At 38.7% G+C, this 27,768-nt stretch overlaps 2 protein-coding genes across 3 annotated transcripts; one reads left to right on the top strand and one right to left on the bottom strand.

Annotated features, from left to right (window-relative positions):
* The first annotated feature begins 41 nt into the window (after nucleotides 1-41).
* Nucleotides 42-7,429, top strand: LOC117011004 (selenoprotein P). 2 transcript variants are annotated; one of them, XM_033086208.1, is made up of 5 exons: nucleotides 42-185; nucleotides 1,643-1,846; nucleotides 3,016-3,228; nucleotides 4,706-4,823; nucleotides 5,657-7,429. In XM_033086208.1, exons 2-5 carry the CDS (start codon nucleotides 1,656-1,658, stop codon nucleotides 6,308-6,310), a joined length of 1,176 nt encoding a protein of 391 aa, XP_032942099.1. In that variant the 5' UTR covers nucleotides 42-185; nucleotides 1,643-1,655; the 3' UTR covers nucleotides 6,311-7,429. The 2 variants fall into 2 exon arrangements, with proteins under 2 accessions (XP_032942099.1, XP_032942100.1); XM_033086209.2 differs by lacking the exon at nucleotides 42-185 and adding an exon at nucleotides 394-414.
* CCDC152 (coiled-coil domain containing 152) lies at nucleotides 7,158-21,696 on the bottom strand. The gene is made up of 8 exons (XM_033086210.2): nucleotides 21,610-21,696; nucleotides 20,508-20,613; nucleotides 14,249-14,317; nucleotides 13,162-13,226; nucleotides 11,621-11,723; nucleotides 10,799-10,926; nucleotides 8,140-8,226; nucleotides 7,158-7,612 (listed from the first exon to the last, which is right to left on the bottom strand). The coding sequence occupies exons 1-8, from the start codon at nucleotides 21,694-21,696 to the stop codon at nucleotides 7,490-7,492; spliced, it is 768 nt and encodes a 255-aa protein (XP_032942101.1). The 3' UTR covers nucleotides 7,158-7,489.
* Nucleotides 21,697-27,768: the final 6,072 nt, after the last annotated feature.

Here is a 27,768-nt window from a genome sequence, read left to right as displayed (position 1 = left end):
GAGTACTTTTGCTCAAGGCGTTTCCTTTGCTTGCAGGGTCGTTCAGAAAAAGCTCCCTGAACTTTGAACCGTATCTGCAAAGTGAGATAAACAAGAGCCATATAAATACCACAGCCCTTTTCCCCACACTGCTTTCTTCTGTGGCGGAGCCAGGCAGAGCTGCCAAGAAGGGGGAGGAGGAAAGGGTAAGTGCGCTGGGTTTGCTGTGAAAGAGCTTCATGACTTAAGATTTGGCAGAGTGTTTGCTTGTTTCTTTGGCTGAAAAGGCTGACTGTGGAAATTTCCATTGGAAACCAAGTGGAAAATTGAAATATGAAGAGAAGTATAAGGCAGGACATGGCTCTCCTGCAGCTCACAGGGCAGACAGCTGTTGTTGGGCACTGCATGCCAGTGCTGCAGAAGGCTGCTGCAAAGGCAAGGAAGGATACCAGAATGTCATGGGAGTCTCGTCTGTTTATAATGGAAATAAAGGCAGGCTGCTTTCCTGATGTGTGGAAAGAGTGGAAAAAGGCTTTGTTGGTATATACTGGACCACAGTTCAGTCTTTAAAGTACTTTACCTAGAACATCAGGAAAGAAATGTCAGGGACAGCTGGATTTCACAAATGCAGCAACAAATGGCTCTTGTTTTAAAAGGTCAATTATTATTATTCTTTTAGGCTAGGACAAGATTGATGGAACATGTATTGTTTATCAGAACTTATTGTTTCCTGACTATTTTGTGGTCGCTGTCAGACTTTGATATAAGTGGTGAAGTTACACAATTCCACAACCTAGGACATCTTCGGGAGCAGCTTTGTAATTTTATACATTTATCATTTTAAATATTTATTGATAATGGGTGTTTAAGCCACAATTGTGATGTTAATGGAATAAAACGAAAAGGTAATTATAGAATTTCTTACATGCTTACATTCCTTATATGCTTTGATTTTCACAAACATAAGTATGGATATGAGATTTTGTAAGATCTGAGGAATCCTGAAATTCAGTTTTCATTTCTGGCTTTTGCAAAATTGTTTCTAGTGCCTGACTTCTTCATAGATTTTCCTCAGTGGGATCCAGATACTCCAGACTGACTTGTAAAAATTTTGAAGTATTTTTTATTGTTTTCTGCTATGTTCTGTAGTACTTACTGTGTATTGAACTCCACAGTTGAACCATGTGGAATTACTCTGGAATCTGGAGTGAACTGTTCTAGATTCTTCCTGACATAAACAGACTTAGCACAATTGATTTTAAAACACGAGAAGTAAGGCCACTTTAAAATTACTGAGGTGTTAAAAGTGGTCAAAAAGAAATTACAGAGAGGAAGGAATAACTTAGTCTGATTAGTAGTACTAAAAAAATTCCAGTTATTCTGAATGTTTGCTTTGTAGCTGTTCAAACACAGTAACAAAAGAACCCAAAAAAACTTCAAGCACCACAAAGAAAAAGCACCTGCCTCTGTATAGAGGAACTCCACTGAAAAACCAAAGAAACTGAGCAGCAAACATATATCTGAAATTTATTCTTACAGAAGGTGTTTTGTATTTTTTATTAACTGAATGGAACCAGTATGTTGCTGTGTTTTCTTAGGGGAATTTCCAGTCTGAACTTTGTTTAGTCATTGACCTTACTTTGTTTATTTTCTCTCTTCTCAGGTAAAGCCCAGCCATGTGGGCAGGTCTGGGGCTGGTGCTGGCCCTCTGTCTCCTCCCAGCAGGAGGGACAGAGAGCCAGAACTGCCAGGAGCCCCCAGCATGGCGCATTGGGGAGGAGGACCCCATGTGGAACTCGAGAGGCTCGGTGACAGTGGTGGCTCTCCTCCAGGCCAGCTGATCTCTGTGCCTGCGGCAGGCTTCCAGGTGAGCTGAATCTCGTCCCCATTTCTGTTATCCAGCAGAGAACACTACGTGTGCCCTGCCACAGATGCACTTCGTGAACTCTAGCTGCCCCAAATGCCACCCTCACAGCTGGCATGTGTGACCCAGTTACCAGGCTCACTACCAGCAGACGGGTTCTGTGCCAGTGGGTAACATTCTTTATCTCTTGACCTACTCCTGACTGACAGATCATCTTTTCTAAATTATGTTTACAACATAATAGTATGATTAACCTGACGTCAGTGAAACCCAAACCACAGGAAAACACGACAGGAACAGCAACAGGTGGATTAATGTAGCAAAAATGAAACCAAGAAACATCATGATTCTTTACCATGGTCAGATCCCCTGAAACAGAGAGATCTGTGTTCACCAACTTCTTACGTAAGATCTGTAGGGGAAAAAATAAATCAAAACTCATGCTTTTAATATGGCTTTTCAGTCTTCTCAGTTCAGAGATCCTACATGTATTTAAAAAATCCAGAAGTTAAGGTAAATACTGTTCTTTCAAAAAATTGATGAAGCATTAAAGGTAGACATCAATGTTAGGTTTTCATTGAAGACCTGTGACATTGGTGCTCTATTTTCTAGAACTTAATCCTTGCAAGTAATTATTGCAGTAACAATAGTCATAAAATAATTTCAAGCTGACCCAAACGGGAATTGCATAAAGCTTTTATCTTTGATTCATTTAGGGATTGTGAAATTATTTTGGCTTAAAAATTTACAGTGCCAGTTTCAGATTTGGATTTTAGTCACAGTGACAACACCTTAGTTTGTCCCTCTAGGTTCACAACTTACATATCATTATAGGTTTTGCAAATTTATTAAGAATTGGATTTAAAAACATAGTAGTAAATCTGTGACTCCATCCAAGTTGAAAGTGAGTTTTGTGTTTGGCTTTCAAGGTAGTTGGGTTTGGTTCTTACATTTTAGAAAAAATTTAAAGACTCTTCCACATTCTAGACTATTTCCTGTAACTGAAAAACAACTGTTTTTCTAGAGCAATTCCATAGGAAAGATACAAATGAAAAGGGAAAAACTCCACACCATACAGCTGTAGTAAAAACAAGATGGAGCATATTGACTTTCCTGTAAAATCTCATGATTCTCTAATGGTTTATGGTCTTTCTTCTTTACATTCCCACTAGCTTGGAGGACCTGCGAGTGAAGTTAGAGAATGAAGGATTGGTCAACATCTCGTATGTGGTTGTCAACCATCAGGGAGCTCAATCCCGGAGGGAATTTCACCTACTAAAAGAACGTGTTTCAGACTACATTACTGTCTACCAGCAAGATGAACAGCAAGAGGATGTCTGGACTACTTTAAATGGAAACAAAGATGACTTTCTCATCTATGACAGGTGTGTGCTTGGAGACAAGCATGGAAAAATATTTGCATATATTTTGAGTAATGATTTGTAAATCTCTGTATTATTTCATTGATGTGCGAGTAATAAAGACATCATGCTCAGCTTCTAAGTTGAGCTAAGTGCTAGTATTTACTGGAAAAACAAAATTACAAAAGCAAAGTCTACTTTTGCATAAGTAATTTTGGAATAAATACTTCTTTTTTTATAATTACCATGGATTTAGATGAACATAAGTGAGTGTAAAATTTGGTAACATGTTCATGGTTTTATAGTGTTTTTATTTTCAGATAACTTCATTACATCCATGCATGTCACAGTAGTGTCGTTTATCTCATGGAAACTTTTTGATGAGAGTTGTGAAAACTGCCATGTAGACATAAGGAAAATGAGTCTTTAGGTAAAATTTAAAACTTCAAAAGAAAATTGCTTTTCAATATAGGATTCTGCGACAAATGTATTTTGGCAGCACCAGTAGGAACCGTAATTGAATTGTAATCCTAATTTTTCAATTTTTATGTGATGTAGGTATTTGAGAGATCCTACACTTGAAAAATGTCTGTCCTAGTTACTTTATATTGCTGTAATGAACATTCCAAGCTCATAGTAAACCATAAATAAGCTTAAAACAAAGTTAGAAAGTTACTCTTTTTCTGTAATGTGATGAATTTAAACAAATTAGCTACATTAGGTTTGTGGGATGAAACTAGCAGTGGAATGAATCATCTTGAATGTTACTGCACCAAATATGCCCAAGTAAGGAAGGCTGATGTCATACAACAGACAAACAGAACAAGGCTCTATTTCATCTGGGAGGGGGCCCAGACACCTTGCCCAGAGCATTTGAAAGACTGACCAGTTCTGTGCTGCTGACACACAGGATATGTGCACATTATGAATTGGTTTAACACTAGCCAGGCTGTGATCCATTATGGTTTGATGAGTCTGTGTCCTTATTGTGCCTTATCCACAAAAGCTTTGCCTGCTGCTGGTCCTAAATGTGCAGTCCACACGTGGGGAACTGTATGTGTTGGCACAGAATGAGCTGCCCTTGTGTACAACCTCCTCATGCACAATAAATCAGTAATGCAGGTGCCCCACAGTGCCCATCCCAGTCAAAATACCTGTTATAAAAACACTTGGTAAGGATGCAGCAGCCATTGTGCAATTAGCCCTTCTCATTATCCCAATGGGTCTGTAATGAGTGCACCTCTGCCAGTCTTAAGTGCCACTGAAAGAGAGGCTTCTGGCAGTGCAGTGACCATATCAGCCAGAAATCACGCTTCACATTCTGGTCAGTGCAGGTGAGCGGGCAGGCATTTGTAAGGAAGATACTGGATTTGCCTGTGAACTGGAACAGAAACACTCCCCATGTACAGTGTGTGTGGATTGACGCACGTAAAATGAGATGTCATAAGAAGAGCAATTTAATTGTAAGTATTTGTAACCACAGTGTTCTTTCTCTCCTTAGATGCGGCCGTCTAGTGTATCACCTGGGTCTGCCCTACTCCTTCCTGCATTTTCAGTACGTGGAAGAATCTATTAAGATTGCATACTGCGAAAACAAGTGTGGAAACTGCTCTTACACGGTATTTTCTTATCTCATTCTATATATAGTAGAAAAGAAAAGTAGATTTGATTGGTATTTAAAAAAATTATTTCAGTGTGATTAATCCAAAAAGATACGATTTAGAATGTACACATTTCATGCATCTTTATAGAAAACTTTTAAACATTTTTCTAAGTGAACTAGATTTGATTTCTAATAGACTGATTGATTATTTGAGTTCCTGTCCTTGATAGAAATGAAAATAATTGTCAGAAATGTAAATGCAATCTTGGAGGGTAATTCTGTTTCTGGAGCTATATGGAGGTGGTGAGCAATTAACTACTCTAGTTTTGTAGGATGGGTAAGTACCTGAAAAACTAGTATTTTTTTAAAACTCAAAGCTGGTTTGCATTACTATTCATTGTAGTTTGCATTTAAACACAGTCTACAAGAGTTATTAAAATAGGTGAAAATACAAAGTGATAAATTATTATTAATGTTATAAAAGAAGGGTAGCCTTTTTTAATGTATCATTCAAGATCAGAAATACTTTCAAGTATTATCAAGAAATGTACATACATAGTCATGGAAGTTCAATGAGAATAATAATTTCTGATCCCATCGTGCTGCATTCTGACTAAATATAGACCACAGACAGATCAGACATAGGATCTAGGATAAGAATACTAGTTACTAGCAATTACTGAAATTATGATTGCTAAAAAGCCCTGTCTAGCTGACAGCGGTGTGACAACATGTTCTTTAGCAAAATGGCACAAATAAAAGTGCCTTTCTCTGCGGAAATGTTAATATTTTACAGCTAGTTTAATTGAATATAGTGCCCTGTGTTTAATGCAAGTGTCTGTTTTGCAGGAACCTGATATTGATATTGATGGTGTCTGTGAAAACATCACTAAAAAAGCAGGTGAAGAGCTGTCTGAGGTAGAACTCAATCCAACAGGTCAGCATTCCCATGCCAATCTGCACAGACATGGACACCACCACCGCCGCCACCACCACCACCACCACAAGGGCAAACATGAGAACCACCAGGCTGCTTCTGAAACCGAGAGACGTCTCCCTCACAGCAGCTGGCGTCACAGGCTTTTCGGCCATCACAGACATGATCAGATGGGTAGTCAGGAGCACGTAGACACTGCCCCTCCAGAAGAAATTGTGGAAATTGCACAAGATAGAAAACTACGAAAGAAAGGGAAAAACAACTGCAAAAACCAGTTAACTTGAAATTGGCTGACAGGATCAGACTCAACCTCTAGTAGCTGATCCTGTCATTGTCGACACCTTTTGTTTGAAGAGCTAGGGAATTCTGTCACTTGACAGTGTCGTGGAGCACTGCCAAATTCTTGCAGGTGACATGGGCAGCTGGCAGCAGAGGACGTCACTGAGTCTTGACAGTGACGTTTGCTCTCTGCTGCCTGACGTTCATCATCAGCAGGAGCAAGTGAAACTAGTGACACCTGACAGTGACAGGAAAAGGCACAAAACTGATCCTGAAAAACAAACTAAACACCTTTCAGAAACAAGGGAGTCCCACTAACTCAGTTCATATAGTTGCAAGAGCAGAAAAATGAACAGATTAAGTTTTTATTGCCCCAAATTCAAAATTACACTGACAGGTATGGGAAGTTAAAATATTGCAAAGAGTGTATTTTTTGAGCAGCGCTCTTAGAATGATAGAATACCGGTCAAATTCCATCAGTGAAAAGCTTCATGATTTAAAGGAATTTGGTTGACCCCTAGTTTGTTTTTCAGTTCCACTGAAAGGTGTCTGCATTCTTGATTAATTTGTCTTTCTTGTTTCTCTTCTAACATTCTGCTTGCATTTGTGAAGACAGGAGCATAAACTATGACCTAGGGGCTCCTGTCTGATGTTTTGCAATCAAGAACAGAAGACAACCAAGACAGATATTTTAATATTTTTTTATTAAGAAGACAATATATTTGAAAGTTGAGGTTTATGGTTTTTTTTCTAACCTGGGGATACAAATCACATACAAGCAAAACTTACTCCTAAGCAATGTGACATGATAATTCCATGTCAAAAATGTAATATACAGATAGTAACTGCTTTATTTTCAAGTAACAGATTGATATGCTTAACTTTTGTGGCTCTTAGATACAGTAAGAGGGCCCATTAATACATCCATAAAATCCTACTAAATCAGTAAGATCATCCTAAAGTGAGAAGTAGTGTTAACAACTCAGAGTCAGAATAAAAAGAGGGTGGGATGAAACAAGTTTAATCTTGGTGTGATGTTGATCCTTGTTTATAACAGTGCTGAATTTGATAAATCTGTAACAATTAGTAACATAATATACCACTTAAACTTGTGTTAACTTCTCTGTCTATAGCTTAGCATTCCTAATGTTTGATTAACTGAGTGGAAGTAAATCCAGTTGTTTGAAGGATTCCTGGATGAAGAAGAGAATATTCATGAAAAGAAAACTGCTATGAAAGCATACACCATAATTAATGATGGTTTAATGGGAAAATTACTACTCCTAGAAAACCTGAATATTTTTATTGTGAATGCTGATTAGCAAGAGAGAAGCTCTGAATATATACAGAATGCATGTCTTTGGAATATCTGACAAGAGCGTTTTCAATAAAACATACTTTCTTCATCTCTTGTTTTTATTTTGAGATGCACAGTTTGAAACACTGAAATACTTAATGTCATTTACTCAGAATCTCCTCCGTTTGAAGGGCAGATCTTGGCTTTTATTAAGACGTTGCTCCAAGTCTCTTATGGTGTTTCGGAGAATTTCAATTTCCTTGTTTTTCTCTTCCTGGAGATGCTGCAGCTTCTGTAAAAGTGCAGGCAAAGGCTTCACGCTTAAACATCACATAAGATTACATAACAATACATTTTGCTACTGCGAGTAAGAAATATTCTAATAAGAATATTTTCCTCCGTACTTTGTATCACAAAATTACAAAAAGTATTTCCCCAGAATACTGTTTTTCTGCCATCCCAAAGTCTGAAGCTTAGCCAAAAGAAAAAAAAAAGAGAAAAAGCATGTGCAGAATTTATATCAGTATCACTAATGTCACTTCAGTTTAAGTCTCTGGGTTAAAATTTGTAGTAATTTCCTCACACATGGCTTTTTGTTGTTGCTTGTCCTCAGTAGTGTCAATATGTCACGAGCCATGACAGTTGGACTTGGTGATCTTAAAAACCTTTTCTATCTTAAATTATTCTAGATTCTATGAATTCAGTTGTGTAGAGGTGGGAGGGGTGTGTGGGAGGGAAAACACAGAGAAACCCCAGGGAACACCCGCTTCAAACACGCTAAAACAGTATCTGTGTGCTACTGGCTATGAAAGCACCTACCCTTCGATAGATACTTTGTGGCAAGACTGAAGCATCTGAAAAGGATTTGGTGGTTTTATCCTGAGCTCTTGCCAATTTAGCATTGAACTGGAAGAATCAGGCAAAGACAAAATGGTAAGAATGAACAGGGGAAAAAAAGTGGTGCATTAAATATGTCAAGTGCAACTTTCACTTTTTATTAGTTGCATTTTTTTACCTGAGAGGAGTAGCCGTAAGCCTTTCTACTAATCCTAGAAAAATGAAACTACTTATGTTTATTTTTTAAATAATGCAGTTACAAGCTATGTTCCTTCAAAAAAAGCTTCAATGTTTTGCAAAAATAGTGTACAAAGATGATAAAGTAAAACCATGTAGATAAAAAAGATGTTTCTGATAAAAAAGAGTAAAATTGAAAGCTTGTCCGCTACGTATTTACAGGAAGAGAAAATACACAAGGTACTAAAAACCTACAAAACCGTCATTCTTCTCTTACGTTACAAGAATAACTCAGCCCCAACACTTTCACATCTTACTTCTTTTTTGATGTGTGGAAGGTTTGAAGTATACTTCCTTAATTCTTTCTCTAATGAGAGTACAGTAATTTCATGATTACAAGCTGCACTGACTGAAAGCCGCACGGACTATAAGCCACATCGCCAGGTGTTGGCAAACATTTCATTCTTTGTCCATACACAAGCCGCACCCAATTATAAGCCGCTCTGTCGCTCGCAGCGAGGAGCCGCGTGCAACAAAGTTGCCAAATAGTAACAGAATAGTAGCATGGCGGGGTTTACTGGCTCGGCTCGGGCCATGCGGGCTCGGGGCTGCCGGCGGGGCCAGGTGGCCCAGCTCGGTGCTGCCGCTCAGCGGGGTCACTTGGAGCCAGCCGCCGCCGCCGCTGGGCTCGCTCGTCCTGGTCCGGCGCTGCGCCGCCATGGCAGGGGGGCACGGAGCCTGCCGGCACCCGCGGCAGTGGTGGGAGGCGGGGATGGAGCCCGCTGGCACCCACGGTGGCGGCACACGGGGACGGGAGTCCCCCACTTCCCCCTGGGCCGCGGGGCCAGCAGGAGGGAGCCCCTGCCTCCTCCCAGGCTGCGCTGCCTGAAGGAGGGAGCCCCTGCCTCCCCGCAGGCCGCAGGGCCAGCAGGAGGGAGCTTCCCTGCCTCATGGAGCCTGGCTCCACCTGCCACAAAACAGTGTAACCAATTTGTAACAATCGCGTAAATGCCGGGTTTTACTGGCAGGTGCTCAACTTGGCAGTTTGCACTGACTCAGTTTGCACTTCCGGGGTTGAAAATGTCAGAAAATTATTCACATATTGGCCGCTCCTGAGTGTAAGCCGCATGTCCGGTGTGGGAGCAAAATTTTAGTCAAAACGGTGCAGCTTGTAATCGTGAAATTACTGTAGTTTAAACATGAGCAATGAAATACATGTTGAATGCTCTGTTCTAAATCTCTGCAGGGTTGGAAATTTTTATTGGAATTTTTTTTTTTTAAATATATATATTCTCACCAAACAGAACTTAGAAGGAGGAAATTTAAGAAAACAGATGTTGAATTTGTTAATATCTCAAAATCTAAAAATGTTTGTAAGTAATTTAATTTGAAACAAGAACAAAGGAACCTCCAGTCTCCCTCTGTGGTAGGTGGAACTTGACTCCTGAGCAGCAATCAGTTACCATTGTGGAAGGGAGCACCTGCCACTGATCCTCGAAAAGACAATAAATAATTAAGTTTTCCAGATTCCATCCTATTACAGTAATTTCATGAATACAAGCCGCAGCAATTTGACAAAAATTTTGGTGGAAACCCAGAAGTGCGGCTAATAGTCGGGGGCGGCTAATATGTGAATAATTTTCTGACATTTACAACCCCAGACCTGCCAGCCAGGGCGCCGAGGCAAGCACCTGCCAGTAAAAGCCGGCATTCCGCGATTGTTACAGTGTTACTGTGTTGCCCTGGCTCCCTGCAGGCAGCACGGGGGGCGGGGAGAGAGGCGGGAGAGCTCTCTTCTTCCCTCCTCTGCCGCAGCCCAGGGGAGGACGGGTGGGGGGGCGCCGCCATTGCCGCGGCCCCGGGAGCCGACGGGAGCCCCGCGCAGCCATTGCCGCGGCCCGGGGACGGGGGGGGAAGCGCGCACAGCCATTGCCGCGGCTCGGGGAGGAGGCGGGGTGCTTTGTCCGCGCCCGCCGCCGGCACCACGGGCGTGGGAAAGCTCCGTCCCTGCCCGCCGCCGCTGCCGTAGGAGCAGGGGAAGCTCCATCCCTGCCTGCCACCGCGGGGCAGCGCCGACCCGGGGTGACCGAGCCCAGTGGCAGCGGCGGTCGGCCCCGAGCTGCAGCACCGTGCTGGGCCACCTGGCCCCGTCACCAGCCCCTAGCGGGCCGAGCCTGCACAGCCTTAGCTCAGCCAGTAAACCCCGCCCTCCCACGGTTCTGTTACTAATTGCACGCGGGTCCTCGCTGGAACGACAGAGCGGCTTATATTCGGGTGCGGCTTATTTATGGACAAAAACCGAAATATTTGCCAACACCCAGAGATGCGGTTTATACTCAGTGCGGCTTGTATTCGTGAATTTACTGTACTTTGTTAAGTAGTAATTAACATTTTTTCACTGCACAGTCTCTTTGACGTTTACCCAATGCCCAGTTCATCTTTTAGTCAGCTTTGTAATTCATACCTCTATCTGCAGTTTAATTATTTCATTCTGCTTCTCTTCATTTTGAATTTTCAGCTGTCTCGTTAGCTCTAATATTTCCAGTTCTTTTTTCTCTCTCTGTTCTCTATACTCCATTTCTTTTACTTCAACTAGTAACACAGTAACACCAAATATTATGATTGTAGAAGATATTTAGATAAAAATTAACATAATTTTTCAAATATTAAAACTTTCTTGAACATCAGGTCAACATTTCACTGGAAGACAATTCAAGAAAAAAACATAATGAAACTATATGAAAACCACACTGTCCTATCCCAGTTAGATGGTGTCTTTTAAAAAAACCCATAATTTATAAAAACTATCCTAGTTGTTTTCACCTATATGCATGACCAAAAAAATCCTGCTTTTTAAGGTTATGTCTCTAATGGAGAAAATGAACTTAGAAATCAGTTTTTTCTCATTGCAGTATTATTTATTTGTGAAAATAATGTCCTGCTCTCCTTAACGCAGATAGAACATTCTAACAGCAGTTGAGCTTACAATTCAAAACAATGTTCCAGTTGACACTTAACCCAAAATTTCATTCCTTTAGGTTTTTAGACCCACATTCCCAGCACTTTTTCTGTTTGGGAATTTCAGCTCATCTTGTGTTGCTGTACTATTGCTTCATTACCACTGTCTGTTCTCTTCAGCAAAGACAAAATTAAATTAAACACTGCTCACTTCTAGTGTTCACATATTTCCACTGAGAAAGAGAACTCATATTTATCCTAGATGAAATGTAACATTGACAGGTGACACTATGTTTTACCCATAGCGTTCAGGCTTCAGAGAACTCACATTTTTTCCTTATATCGCAGTTCAACTGTGTTATTTCTAATTTGTGGTCTTCCTCTTTGTTTTTAATTTCTATCATGAGTTTCTCAATTTGATCTTTATACTCCTGTGAATGTGAAATGTTTTATAAAGATCTTGCAGTTTCTGTGCTCTTAGCCTTCTGCAAAGCACAACCACAATATAAAAAATATACTCCATTATAATTCAGTACTTGCTTTATCCTCAATTTTGTAAATTTAAATGCCCAATCACTTCTTGCACGATCTGGCTCAAGTCCACTGATGAAAAATATAGCAGATTTCATTGTATTACAGCTATCTGTTAATATAAAATTAGAAACTACTTCTTAGAGCAGGCAAATGGAGAGGTAATACTCCTTTCCCAAGAACAGGATCTGACACAATGATGCAGTTAATTAAGACACTACAGTTTCACCTTTGTGAAGGTTTGCATGAATCTAGGATTGCATGACGCAAGTGTGAATTTCGTTAGTATTGCTGATATGAAGAGTTCCACAACTTCATGTTGGCAGCAGTAGACACATCAGTGATACCAGAAGTAGTGATGCTGGTGGCACTGATGCTCAAAGTTTAAAGGTGCCAGTTAAAAATTTACTCCAATAACTATTCAGAGTTATCAAGGAATTGTCTGTAGCTGCCACTGTCGAGTGCTCACTCCAAAGCTTTCTGACAAGATCTCTGCTCACCAGAGCAATGCCTGGGGGAACTTATAAAGGCAGTCACTGATAAGGGATGAGTACATGTGGACATAGTCATGCACCTTCAGAACCACACCGTGCTCACACGTGTTTAGTGGGTGGAATAATAGTTTGTCACATCCTTCAGAAGGCATTATTCATTTTTTACTTGAAGAGTCAAGGTAACAGCTCTACTCATATAAATATTTAATTTTATCTCATAGTACAAACACAGGCAAAGGAAATCAGCAGTGAGATTCCTAATCCTAAATAGATAACAGATCTGAACTATTCACACAGAAAACTATAAAATCAGAGAACTATGACTAGTGCCGCTGGTTTTACCTTTGCAAAAATGATTGCCATAGATAAAATATATGGAGATCATATATGGAATTTATTACGAGGAACAGATAAGAAGTAGAGACCTATTATCTTTGTAGCATTCCTGAAAAAACTGGACAAAATTCAGGCCACTCTGATTCTCTGGCAGCACAAGCAGGTATCCTCAATGTGAAAATGTATTTCTATACAAAACATTATTTAAGTGTAAGGGATTAGAATGGTGAAGGTGAAGTTGAATTTAAAGCTAAACATAGCTAAAAAAAAAACAACCCAAGTGCATCTTAGATTGAGCCAAAGTTCTCACCACCCAGGAATTTAAACCTCTTAGTTCTTCAAACACCTCACATGGATACTGTCATGAGAACAATCTTTCTCTTTATATATGAAAAACATAAACACCAACAATAAGAGTATCAATAACAAACTCTAAACAAAAAGATATATAATGTAATAGAGATGCAATATTATTTCTCTGCCTAAAGAATGATAATTTGTGACATACCTGTTCACAAGTCTTTAATTTATCTTCCAAGATGCGAATAGTTCCCTTCAGTCTATCATTTTCATCTATATAAACAAAAAACTATATGGTACACTAAGTAGTACATATTGACAATTTCTTTAGCATGAAAGTGGCAGAAGGAAATTATGTACTTGCATTTTTTGACTTAGCTGAACTTTGAGAAATTTTTTTGTAGACATTATAATGACCATTACAGAACTACATACTGTCAGTTTCCATTTTTTAACAAGAAAAATCATAGTCTAATCATAATGTTTGCCTGGAATTACTACTTATTTTTTTAGTCTTCTGATAAATTATGCATTCAAGAAAATCTAGATGCAAAGTTCTTTGGCTAAGAAAATAAAGGACTATTATCATGGCTACTACAGTTTCAAAACTGGAAGATACAAGTTTTTAAGTACTTGTTTTCTAAAAATTAGAAAATGGTATGCAAACACAAAATTTAGAGAAAATAGATTTTTAAAAAATATTAATACCAGTTTGAGTATTAAAAACATCCATATACTTCCAATGTTAGAGGTTTATTAATATATATGCTAATATGCCTTGAATGCATAATGAATATAAAACTAACTTCATGGTATACTGCTGGGCTGTAGTATAAAGATATAGCAAATATTTATATATTTTATCTTGAAGTACAAATAAGTAGTTGTCAAGTATATCGGATAATAGAAATAGCATTTAATAAGATTATATGCAAAGATTAAGACACTTTGGTTTAAAAAAGTGATAAAAACTGTGCATAAACATTTGAATAATCTACAATCCAACACCTCAATGATGCTTTCTCACCTTTTGTATGACCTGTGTTACGCTAAAATGAATTTAAAGCTCAACTATAGACTAAAATAGCCTCCCTGAGGTAGTTGCTAAGTAGGATAATGGCAATAGACATTTATTGCTGCACAAGATTGATTTTAGTTAATTTTTTTTTGTTTCTCTGCCTGCCAGTAAGTTTATCTGTCTGAAAAAATCAGTAAATATAGGTGAAAAAATTAATGTCCACTCATTCGAAATTACAGTTCAGCATATATATAAAATACCATTGTTTTGCCTTTACCTTTCAGATTACACTGGTTTTCAATGGTTTGTGTTAGCCCTTTTATCACATTCTGTAGAGTACTGCATTCTGAAAAAAATTAAAAATTCAGAATTTTTGAATAGTGTCTTCACAAATTTACATTTTACAAAATTTACAGTTTAAAAATTTTCTCAAATATTTTGTAATAATTTTGGTTAAATATTACTCCAAACATTTTTACTGACTGTAGAAATAACTCAGATTATTATTACATGGTGACTGCTTAATTTTAGCTTTTAGTTTGATGATTGATGAAAATCAATTTTATGAAGCAATACAAACAATTTCATAAAACTATTACATGTTTGTTTCTAGTCAGAAAACAAGCATCTTTTGTTTTCTGGGCAATGCTAGACATTTTCCATATCAGCCTTCCAGCAATCTGATGTATTTAATGAAAATGAGACTTACTTTCCTGTCAGTATTTCCTTTTTAATAAGATATTATGTGCCAATTTTCTTTTCAACAAGACCAAGAATATTCATTCATTGCAGTTTCTCACCCCTTTTTTACCCCTTTCTTGATGCATGTAATATTCATCTTATGGCTTAACATAAGCTTTGAGAGATTCAGATTACATGCTATGTCTCCATTATCTCATTTTATAGAACAGAATTACAGATGCAAGCTCATATCAGTTTTCATACTTGTATTTCATAATTTTATATTTTAAACAGTATTTTTAATATTCAAACACCATATGGACTTCCTGTAATAGAGGTTTTGGTTTTCATTAAATATGACTTTTATTCCTATGTTCATTGTAAATTTATCAGTAAAGCAAAACTGTCAAATACTGAGAAGAGTGCAGGCTCTACAACCGAGGTTGCTTACTTTTAAAACTTCTTACTCTTTCCTGAGTACCAATGCATTTCTTGAATGGCTTTTAATTTCCACAACACATAAAAGTTTGCCAAATTACAGTTACTTGTCTCGTCAGACAAAAGCCCTTTTGAAAACTGTCTATTATGTAATTAAAGACTACATTACAAATAATGGAGTGACAAAGATGAACTAAGATCCCACTTAACAGGTTCAGTTTTCCGCTCAGTCTTTTTGACGTCAACCTAATCTTCCATCGATTCTGCTTTTCATGCAGCAGAGTATGTTAGCCAGATACCTTCTCCCGTTCTGTGGTTCCAAAAACAACAGTAGAGGGAGCACGAGCAGCACAGAAACATTGCCTGCCCCTCAGTTCCTGTGCCGGATCAAAAGCAACTGTGGAAAAATCCTATTCAAAGTCAGTTCAAGTCAGAATGATGAGATCAGCATGCCCGTTGTACCAACTAGTTCTACTACAAATTTCCTCCCATTTGAAAATGTACAGAAATAAACTCAAGATGCTTGTAATTCCTGCACAATTTGGAAAGACTTCTGAGTCAACGCTAGAGCAGCAAGAACCACAACTATTTAAGTGTAAGCGTCTCTTTTGTGCAGTCCCAAGAATATCTGCTTATCTTTCTTATCTTTAAAGGATGTATCTTGGCAAATCTCATATGTACTTAAAATCGTGACAAGAAAAAATTCCTGGGAACCCAGAAGTTTTGTTTGCCTACATTAAGGAAAAGAAGCAGAATTTTGCTTAGTATTTGCAGCCTTGTGGATTGCTGTCATAGCATCTGCTATGGATTCTGTGCAGTTCCTTTCCTGTAAGGAATACTGCCTACACGCAGAAAGACTGAACAGCATGAGTGTGCATCCACATTTGTAAGTGATTTTTTAATAGGGCAATTACATCAACCACTTTTTCCTTTTAAAAGAAATTTCCTTAGAAATGCTTAAATAAACAAATACACAACCCTGAAGATGCTAAATAGAACCTCCTTAAGTGTTTCACGGCCAAAAATGTGATTGCTTTCTTTAAGAAAACTACTTTAGAATTTAATTCAGAACTGTAGCATCACAAGGGTCTATTTAGCCACCACAGAAAAGGTTTAGGAGTAGAAAGCAAAGATGTCAGACTTGTATCTGTTTAAAATGGATCTGCAATTATGTACACAAAACAAGACCTGGTGTTTTGAACTTCATTTTTATTTAGCAAAGAATGTATCAAGAGAAAATAAGTTAATTTCTGACCTCTCAGAGAGTACACACACTAGCCAAGCTATTTTTCTTTTTCCACCTTATGTTAGATAAGTGTTTCACGGTCTTCTCCCTTAATTTTTAGATGTTTTCTTTCTTTGCATTTCCTTCAGAATTTCCAATCTTCTTTTATCTTGAGCAGTTCTATGAAAGGCTTTTGACAAGGATATCAAGAAATACTCAGGTTCTCACTTGTTAGAGATTTTTTGTGGTGTGAAATGCTTTTGTTTGTTTTGGTTTGGTTTGGTTTTTTGTTTTGTTTTGCTTTTGTTTGTTTGTTTGCTACTTAAAACAAAGTATTCTTCAGCCAGGATAAAATTCCACCTCCTCCAGCCCACTACCACTAGCAGCCAACAAAACCTTCAGGATAGGTGAACAACAGCCTTTCCTTGCAGCACTCTTTCTTCCTGCTCCTCTGCTGTAAGCAATTCCTGTTGCCTTTGCACCATGTCTTCAAAAGATATTCAGGAACTGTGGCTGAGCTGGGTTCTGGGAAACAGCTTGGGACATAAGGCTAGGAGAAATCTTTTTCCAAGCCACAATTGGCAATATCACTCTATAAAAGCCATTCTCATTACTACAGTCTGTCCAGATAACTACCGCCAGAGTGAAGACTGAAAGTTATCAATGAGGTAATTGGTTTCTTGTACCTCTCCAGTGCTGCACAGGACTCCTCTATAACCCCATCAATATTACAGAGGATTTGAGGTCTCTTTTAATCCCACAGTGCCTTGGCTTTCCAAAAGGTTTTTATGAAGAATTGAACATTACATGCAAAAGTTTTAGTACTCTGATTCTGAATACCACATATGCTATTACCTCTTTTGAAGAGTCAGTGTGGAAGATCAATTTAATAAAGGTGCAAAGACCATTTCTATCAATTGCAAAAAGAAAAAGAAAATTGGTTTAGAAACTTTTTAGACTTACTAATTTATAATCACTACATCAGTGTTTTACATCCATTTGAAATACTGCTAATGTCACCACCACATTTCACAGGCTCTGCTCATCTCCAGTAGCATGTTAACTCTCTATCTGAAGGTTTCTGTGACAGATTCTGCCACAGTTTATGTCAATTTTCTGACCAAGATGTTTTTTTGAAACTCAGCTTTATGAGCATCAATAGCGAATGCAGTTCAAAATAATAGACCTAAAAGCATTTCAAGCCCTGATATTTGAAGGGTTTACCTTATTGGGAAGCGCATTAATCCAATAGTTCACCTTACTAGTAAGTACAGAATCACTGAATCACAGAATGGGCCCTTACTGGGTCATCCGGCCCAACGTCTCTGCTCAGGCAGGGCCATCCCAGAGCACATGGCACAGAATTGCACCCAGATGGCTCTTGAATGGCTCCAGTGGGGGAGACTCCACAACCCCTCTGAGCTTAACCTAACAGAGCAGCCAGGATAATGGTCTTTATTTCTCAATAAATTCTATCCCTTTGGCATCTTATTCATATTTTACTTCATTATCATCAAATAGTTTTCAGAATCACCTCTTGGATGTCTCACATTGTTCCAAGTTCCTGTTTTTCATTTGTTTTTGTCAATGTTACTAGTATCTCTGCAAAACTCTTATTCATTGTCTTAAGGATCCTTGTTTTCCAGCAGTTCTACCTCCTATATATATCTGCACTATCCCTATGACTTCAATATTGTTGAGATTTTTTTTTTCCTGACCATCCCTGTTGCTGAAACATTAGTTCATATTTCAGGCTGATTGCTCTGGTATTTTTACTTGGACTTCCACCACCCACACTTCTTTTTCCATCCTGTGTTTCAAAAGAAGCTCCACAGGCTGTTCTCTTGAGTTATATCAGCGTAACTATCTCATCAAATAATTTCTCTTTTATCTCATGAAAGTGAGGCAATACTGTTTACAAAGCTCAATCTCTCTTCTGACTTTGATCTGTTTTCAGTTCATTTCTCTTTCTTGTTGCAGTCATTCCTACTGCTCTGGTTTCCTGAGTTGTCTCTTTCACTTCGTCTGCTACCATAAGTTCTATGGTAAGAATCATTTCCTCTTTTTGTCCACCTTTTCCTTTCCTTTTTCACAAACTGTTTATATAAAGCCACTCCTTTCTGGTTTCAATCAATAAAGAAGCCTCTTCAGTTTCTGACTGACTGTCCTGCACTTTTGTGCTTAATAGAGATACAAGTGTTTCTGACTCAAACCTAAGTTCCATCCAGTTCACTATGCCACCTTATAATACACACTAAAAGACAATTCAGGAAGGATGAAAAAAAAACTAGATAAATGCTATCATTAGTACATCCTTTCAACTTCCCAAACACAGAATGAAGGAGGACAGTGAGAAATACTGTCTTTGTGTTTAAAAAATTTGGTTTTTTCCATTATTTTTTTCCAATATTTTTAGATTTATGTATACTTCCATTATGCATTTCTGTGGAATTGATTTTTTTTTTGTAATGTGTGGTAAAGTTCCTCCTTTTGTTAGTTTTAAATCAATAAACAAGTTTTATTTCCATCTAGTTTTTTTATTACATTAGACAATGAATATTGTACTCTCAATCACATTCTCTGTGCCATTCACAATTTTACAGCTATGAGTCATATCAGCTCCATTATTTGTCTTGGCTGAAAAGTTCCCAGTCAACCACAGTCTTCCTTCAGATGTTCCAAAATTCTAACCAAACCTGTGAAAGCCCCAGGTGCATTTTCCCCCATGCACTTTTCTGGGGGTTTGGCTGGGCACAGGGACATATTAGAAAGAGTATAGATGGTGACAGTGAAAAAAAGCTGGCAGCAGATTCAGGAATAGCTGTCCCTCCTCCCTGTGGGAGCCGCTTGTAAACTGAGGCTTTTGCCCTCAGACTGTGCTGCAGTTGTGTGGTAGCCACACACTAGACCCTGGTGAGTGAGGGAGTGATTTTCTGGGCTGATATCAGATCTACCTAATCACTTGGGACCAAGTAGGGATCCTTGGGCCGTGTCAGACCTTTGTTACCATTTTTGAACTCCATTCTGACTCAGCCTCCTGAGTCACTCCCATCAGTAAAGACTTGTTTAAGTGGAGCTGTGGCTGACTGTGGCAGTCCTTGCTGGGCCAGCCCTGCACGGGCACAGTGGGAATGAGCCTTGCACGGTTAAGCCCCTACATCCATGGTCTTTGTTACAGAAGTGGTTTCTGATTCCTCATGCCTTGCTCCTTCCTGGCAATATGAAGCCTTGCATCCTCCTCTGTTACCTCTTCTAGTTCTGCTATGTCTATTTTGAGATGTGTGGACCAGAACATGACATGAAAGTCATAGACCTTACAGAGTCAAAATGCTTATTTCTCTTTCTCTTCCATAATCATGCCTACCACTGTGTTTGCTTCTTTGTCTATTGATATTTTAAGAGAATCCAAATATTTAAAGAGAACTGTTCAGAGGACACCAAGATCTCTTTCCTGAGAAGCAGCCAACTAACATCAACCATCGTTTACACTAAATGCCTCCCATTTGCGCTGCTACTGGTCTCCATCTCCCCCGTCATCCTCTACCATGAGTTTTTTTGTATATTTGAAAAGATTATAATCATAAGCAAACTTCACTCACTCAGTAGCTCAATTTCTGGTAGTGCTAAATTATTCAAGTCCCAGTGAAGATTTAAATAAAACCTAGCTGGCAATCTCCTTCCTGTGTGAAACTAAGCTTCCACACTTAGCAGGCTGATTTCCCAGAGATGAAAGTCCTACAAAAAGATGCACCTTTCATCTACTTAACAAACTACAGAAGAATAAGCAACCACAAATACAGGCTAAGTGCTAGATATTGTTTCTAATTTCAAATACTTATCTGAAAACAGTTCTAGAATAAAAGAAATCTTAATTTTATAGTTTTCTCTGTAATTCTTCTTTGTTTCACAGCTTTTTAATTATGATTATAGAGTTATAATTCCCATCTATAAATGGTAAATGACATTTTATTAGCATCCATAGAACAGTCTGAATCCTCATAAAATTAATATGAATATTAATATTTAATACAAGATGGATTTCATTACAAGATTTGAGATTAGGCATTACTGCTTTTCCTACAGTATCTTATATCCTTGTTATGGTATTTTTTATGGCTGAAAATAATGAAAATATCTCTCAGAACTTCTTGAATATATGCAAAAATCATACCTTTCTAATAAAATAACTTACCCTCTTTTACTGATTCCTCATTTGATTGGCTTAATGTTAGCAATCTGTTACATTTTTCCAGCTGATGAATAAGTAGGTTATTTGTTTCATTAATTTCTGACATTTTCTAGAAAATTGGAGAAAGACTAACAATATATTAACATGTTTTGAGTTTTAAGTGAATAAAAAATTTAACAATTCCACAATACTGCAGTCCAAGCCTGTGTTATATCCCATCCAGGAAATTCCTTTATAGAGAAGAAAGATGCTAGACTTGAGATCCTTTGCTATTCCAAGTTTACCCTGCAGAACTAAGAATGCTGACTTACATCATAAGTTATAAACTATTTTCCTCTCAGTTTTGTAGCCCAGAGTCTGGATCAATCCTCTGGAATGTTCCTTCTACTGCTTTGCATATGAGACTGTCAACATCCTTGCACAGCAACAACTTGAACAGTATGTGAGAGCAGGAGCTGGTATAATAAGTTTATTCCAAGAGAAATGCTAAATTTATTTCAGGTGCTCTCTAGTATGGATTTGCTGACCAGGCAATCAGCAGAAAGCTGATCAACATCAGTCTAAAAAGAAACACAGCAGTGATTTTCCTCAGAGGGTCAATCTTGAAATGACACATGTATAAGCTAAAGGAAGCTCAATACATGTGAAATGTAGGAACTCGTGCTCCCTGATAAAGCAATGACATTTTTCTAGGACAATGAACAACTTCTGAAAGGATACCCCAACACTAGACCACACAGTCTAGTGAGAAGTGTCCCTTCCTACAGAAGGGGGCTCGGAACTAGGTGGTCTTTAAGGTCCTTTACAGCCCAAACAATTCTGTGATTCTATGAAAGCAATGTAATGCAGTTAATCTTCAACACCATCTTCCATACTCTTCTTGAGAAGTCAATTTGGCCTCTGGATGATTAAAATTCTAGCACAGAAACAAAGGCTTCTCAGACTTCACAGAATTCACTTCTATGACTCCAGGATATGGTCAACACAGTTTTCCAAAGGCATAACAGTAAGCTGATATAACTTATAGAAATGTTCACTCAAAAGATTTGGAAAATGTCAGTAATTATACATGGCAGTCTCAAGATTTTTTATCTTCTTCACTTACCTTTTCTATCTCTGAGAAGTCATCCAAAAGTTTATCAAGGTTCACTACACTAGTTTTCTTCATAGTTTCTTCGTCACTACGATTCATTTGTTTCTGGATCACTAGATATATGTAAAAAATAGATCTATAAATTAATTCATTTCTCATTCACGCCATGTAAATTCTTAGGCAAAACTATAAGAAGAACAAAGAAAATTCTTTTTTAAAATTAAAACTATTTTTGTGTTGGTGCTAAACTTCAGCCTATTTAGGGTCTTGCATTTCTAGGAAATAGAATGAATGTCAGAAAGCCCAAACAATACTCGCCAAACTGATATACTGTGGTTGAATTTGGAAATTTTTCTGCAATTAAAAAGTTTACCTGGATCCACTTCCATAGACAGAGTAATGCACCAAGCACATATTAATGCAGCATCTTTTACCTGTTAAGATGCTTTAATACTTGACTACTCAGGTTTAAAGGTACTTACACATTTTCTTGTAAACAAGAGTTAAATCAGTGATGGGCACTGCAACACAAAAACCTTGCTGGAGAATAAAGAGACATTTTTGTTTTGAAGTATTTTCAAAGGCACCCATGTAGTTCCAGGTTTTTAACACAATCCCTATTTCTAGTAATTCTAGTTACAGAATCTTCAACATATAATTACAAGATGGATCTGAAATACACAATATGAATGCTTCTAAAAATATTCAAACTATCTCTCAACATCAGGCTCCATGAGACAAAAATTTCAATACCAGTAAACCATACAATCCAAACAAAATCACCACTTCTATGTGGTAAACTGTGAACAGCCTTTTTATAAATAACAAAAAAATTGCAATCAGGGAGATGAACCAGAAGCTAAAACATATTCACTACCCAGAAACTGAATTAATTTCCAGACAGAAATACTTGCAGTAAATTTAGGCAGAAATAGGAAAGTGCACAACACTAAGCAGAAATCCAAATTACATAACTGAATAATTTTCTCAGTCATTCAATATTTACAAGCTTTTATATGCAACTTCTTGAACAAAGCAGTAAGATATTGGTTCTATGTGTTCAATATTTCTTTTCTTGTGCCCACTATGTCCTTAGGGAGACTAAAACTAAATCATAAGTCAAAGCTCAGTTTTTTAGATTAACAGTTTTCAGAATATAATAAACTTTGAAAAATTTATGTTTCTTAGTTAAATTAATGGGGGTTTTGTTTTTAAATTAATTAGTAATCTTAATGACTTGCAACTTACTACAATGCAATGATTTATTAAATTGGGGTTTTAAATATTTATTCAGGACACTCAAACTCTTAAAACAATTACCCATCTTAATATTCTGTTAGTTGATAATCTAAATGTACATAATGAATGTCAAACCCTTGACTTTTCCAATCCTTATCATGGGCAGTATGTCAATTTGTCAATCACTATTTTTTTCATTATACTTTTAAAACTGTGTTCCACTCTCCACATTTTGACAGAGGATAGAATTCAGGGAGCTGCTGTGCCGAGCAGTTTTGTTTTTGTGTTTCCTTATTCTATGGCATCACTTGTTTTCTCAGAAGACAGGATGTGCTCAGCACTTGGCAACAGTACTACTGGGTACAAAACTCCTGCTGAACTGGAACAGTAAATTAAAAATAATGTCGTATTATTAATGCTGTGTTTTTTTCCAGCAGGAAAACTCATCACTGTTATTTTTGTGCATATTACTATTATGCATTATGTCTTCCAAAGGCATTTTTGTTAAACCTCCTATGACTGTTTTGAACGATGATATTTATGCCACTGGGGAAAAAATTTAAAGATTTAAAACACGGGTTTAAACTGTTGCAAAAGTGACACCTTTGTTCAATGCTTCTTTGACCCCTTTCCCAGCATCACTTTTAAAGCTATTGTAGCTGATAACCCCGCTTTGAAAGTTTTCAATTTTTTGCTGCATATGGCATATATATATATATATATATACGTATGTATATATATACACACACACAGAGATTGAGAGATTAACAGAATGTAGGAATTATTCCTCAGGCCTTCCCGCCCTTGCCGACCGTCGCTGACGCCGCCGCCCCTCAGGCCCCTGAGGGGACCCCGCGCGCCCGCGAAGGCGGGAAACCCAGCCCCAGCCGGAGGACCGGACCGTACCACTGCGGGCCTGCAGGGGGCGCGCCCCCCCCCTCCCCCGCCCCCCCCCCCCCCCCACCACCCGCTGATGGGCTCGGCTGAACCCCGCGCGTTGTCAGCGTCCCCTCAGCTGCCATGCGGCTCCCTCTTGAGGCTTGGGTATCGCCTCATGAAGCGGAGACAACTGTTAAATTACCTTATCGACCAGGTTGGATTGTGGTTTTTTTTTTTTCCCGTTTTTTTTTCTTTCTTTCTTTTCATAAATAGGCTGTATAATTGCATTCCTGCAACCCAAGCTGCGTTCTAGTATGTGACGTTTCACCCTTTAGGAGAAGGAAGCAGCCAAGATTGATAAATGCTTGTGGTGGAACAGAACGTCAGGGCATCTGCAAAAGTGTGAAGTGGTACGTCAGTTCCTGGCCTACTCTATAAGCACATGGCCGTGGGATAAAGGGATAGGATGGAGAAAGAAAGAAAGTGTGAGGGAAGGGAAGGGGAAGGGGAAGGGGGCTTCCACAGTCTTGATTCCCCCTGTAGGCCATCCCCACTTCTTGGCTTCATTCCTGTGCTTGCGCTGCGCTCAATTGTGCTCCAGAAACTGGAACAACAGTGTTTACCCTGTGTCTGCATGGTCCTTTCTCCAGCCACATCTTGTTCTTTCTCAAACTGTGTTAGTGGCAACACTCCTTGGTTATTACCAGCTACTCTTGTCTGTTATTACCAGCAGTCCTTTCTTGGTCCACAGCCATCCAGCTACACTTGTTTGACATACGCATTGAGACAGACATCCTTATCTTCTAAGATTCTAGAGTAGAAATGGACTTCCTGTCCAAAATGCTAAATATTCTATAGCTTTCTCAGATGACCTGGTTCTGTCTATAATAGAGAGGTTGGATATTACATCTTGAATACTTTTTGACATGGGTGCTGTCCCCATGAGCAGAACTGTCTGCTGTGCAAATCAGATGTGGGTGCATGCAGGACTTTTTGTGCCTGCAAACACCCAGGGAAACAACAGCCTACCACAGCGGTCACACGTGCTGTTTGGCAGGCAGTTGCTTTATCGGAACATCTGTGGGTTGGTTGTGTCCACTGGGACACTGACTAGGCAAATTGATGAAATAATTTTCAGGGATAGAAGGTCTGCAGCTGAGATATGAGTGGGGAAAGGACACAGTGCCAAGTGTGTCATGGACAGATATTAATAGAGAAAGAGGTACCCAGGGAACCTGGTACATGCTGCTTATGTTTTCTACCTCACTTTCCCTGCTTCACATACCAATTTTTACAAAACCTGTTTCACAGTTTCAGTTGCCCTTGTAAATGGCACAAATTTTTCAAAAGGTTTGGTACTTTCAAAAAAATGTAATTAAAAATTTGTAATTAAGATTAATAAAATTGTTAATCACAGCAATTAGTGTTCCTCTTTGACCTAGAAAAAAGTGCAGTTACTGTTGGTTGCTACAGAGAGAAAACCCCAACAAAATCTTGAGTAGTGAGCATTTTATTGCACAGTAAACCACACTATATTGCACAGGCTGTTTTTTGTGTTATTTAGCTGTAGTTTTATTGTATGGATTACATTCATAGGAAGACAGGAAATGAAGACTAAAACCCAATTCTTAATATTTGGCAATAATGTTACCCACTGTCCACATGTTATGTTTGTAATAATGCTGTGCTAAATGACCCATATGTAAATATGTCATTTGACCTCTAGGAAGGTGATTACTATGAACAGACTTGGGGAAAATGCAGAGGATAAACATTGATGGAAAAATGTTTGACATGGAATGAAGTCTATAAGCCAGGAGTAGAACATTTAACTTGTAAAAGGTTTAACGGTCAGCAAATATTCTTTTGTTTTAACTTTTAAAATATTGTTGCTAAAATAAGCAGTTTAACACTGCATGCTTCCAAAAGACAAGATTTTTATCTATAGTTCATTTGGAGTTCATTCTAATTCTTTTTTCCTTTTATAGGGTAGAAACTATTTGTGCAAGACAGTTCAAGAGTCTGATGGTCACTGAACAAATGTTTGACATCCACTGTGTATTGGGCAGGAAAGCAGCAGGCAGCTGATGATGCATACTCCAACCTACAGAGAGTTTCTAATTCATACAGAAAACACAGATGCCTTTTATCGCCGCTGTGAACTTCCCTGTAGGAGTAACTGCTGCACCAAAGACCTGTGTCAAGCATTGTTTCATATTTTTTCTCACAAACAGCATCATCTGTGTACCTTTGAAACCTCATGGTTAGGCATGGGCTTGAGCAGTGTTTTAGTGGTCTTTGTGCCATTTTGATGGTCTTTAACAGCCTTCTGGATGCCTCAGATTCCTTCACAGAGTTAAGCTTTGTGAGATTCAACGCAGTTTACAAAATTATTCATCTTGTCTTTTTCTGTAGAGCACACAAAAGGAAGAGCATAGGTTTTAACTTGCTGTAGAGTGCCAGAGCACTCATCCCAGTGTTTAGCAGGGCATCACACTCTAGTGTCAGACTGCAGAGTAGCTTAATTAGATGGAAGTATAAACTGTACTCTCATTCATCTGGGGCATCAATGTACTGTTTAACATGTTATATTCTTTTTGAAAAAAGGATTTATTTTTCTGGTTTAGGAGATGAAAGCCATCAGAAAGGATATTTAGTATGGAAGTACTCATTTCTGTTGCATTCTCCAAAATGTTTATATTTGTCCAAAGAATGAAAGCAGAAATATATACAAAATACAGATAAATACATGTTTATTTGTATTGGTTTGCATAGCCAAGTTTTGGTAGCAGGGGAAGAGTGGGAAGAGCTACAGGAATGGCTTCTTTGAGATGCTGCCAGAAGCTTTCCCTGAGTCTGGTACAGCCAGCTGGTTCCAGACTGGACAGACTCACCGCTGGCCAAGGCCAATCCCATCAGGGACAGTGTAACCACCTCTATGAAAATGTGCTTACAAAGGAAAAAAAGTTACTGTGTGGTTTTAGTTCTGCTCAGAGTAGAGAGGTGTGAGAATATGTGAGAGGAAGAGCTGTACAGAAGCCAAGGTTAGTGCAGGAGGGCAGCAGGTGCTTCAGGGACTGGAGCAGAGACTCTCCTGCAGCCTGTGCTGAGACTGGTGAGGCAGCTGTGCCCCTGCAGCCTGTGGGAGTCCATACCATTGCAGGTGGATGCCCAGAGGAAGGCTTGTGACCCTGTGGGAAGCCCATGCTGGAGCAGGCTCCTGGCATGCTGTGGCAGGTTTGCTGATAGGACCAGTAACCCTGTGGGGGACCCATGCTGGAGCAAGCTGTTCCTGAAGGACTCTACCCCATGGAAAAGGACCCATGCTGGAGCAGTTCATGAAGAACTGCAGCTCATGGGAAGGACTGACGCTGGAGAAGTTAATGGAGAGCTGTCTCACATGGGAGGGACTCCATGCTGAAGCAGGGGAAGGGCTCTTCTCCCTAAGCAGCAGCAGAAACAACATGTGATGAAGCAACTCTAAACCCCAATTCCTGCCTCCCTGCACTGCTGGTGGGGAGGAAATAGAGCTGGGAAAGGAGGGAGGTGTGGGTGGAAAGTGTTTTTAAGATTTGTTTTACTTCTCATTATCTGCCCTGGTTTTGATTTGTAATAAATTGAATCTGTTTCCCCCAAGTTGAGTCTGTTTTGCTTGTGATAATTGATGAGTTATCTCTCTCTGGATTTATTTCAGCTCATGAACCTTTTGTTATACTTTTTTCTCCCCTATTCAGTTGCAGAGGGGAGTTATAGAGCAGCTTTGGTAAGTACCTGGCATGCAGTTGGGGTCAATCTCCCAAATTATTAAGTAGGGTAATGGAACACAGTTGAATAGATAAATATATAAATAAATAAGTATATGTGTGTGAGCAAATATACCTGCTAAACAGTATCTGTACCACTAAAATCACCTCAGGGAAAAAAAGTTTATTTCATGTTTGTTACCTAAGTATTGGGGTGGGAGTTTTAAAAGGGAAAAAAATGTAACAGTTTCAGCATGTGTTTTAGCTGTTATTTTCTGCAGAAACAGAATACAAATTTATGTTCACAGAG

The sequence above is a fragment of the Catharus ustulatus genome, chromosome Z, assembly GCF_009819885.2.
Source record: "Catharus ustulatus isolate bCatUst1 chromosome Z, bCatUst1.pri.v2, whole genome shotgun sequence".
In the NCBI taxonomy this organism is placed as follows: domain Eukaryota; kingdom Metazoa; phylum Chordata; class Aves; order Passeriformes; family Turdidae; genus Catharus; species Catharus ustulatus.
The sequence above is the reverse complement of the archived record's forward strand: the minus strand, read 5'-3'. Positions and strand labels throughout refer to the sequence as shown.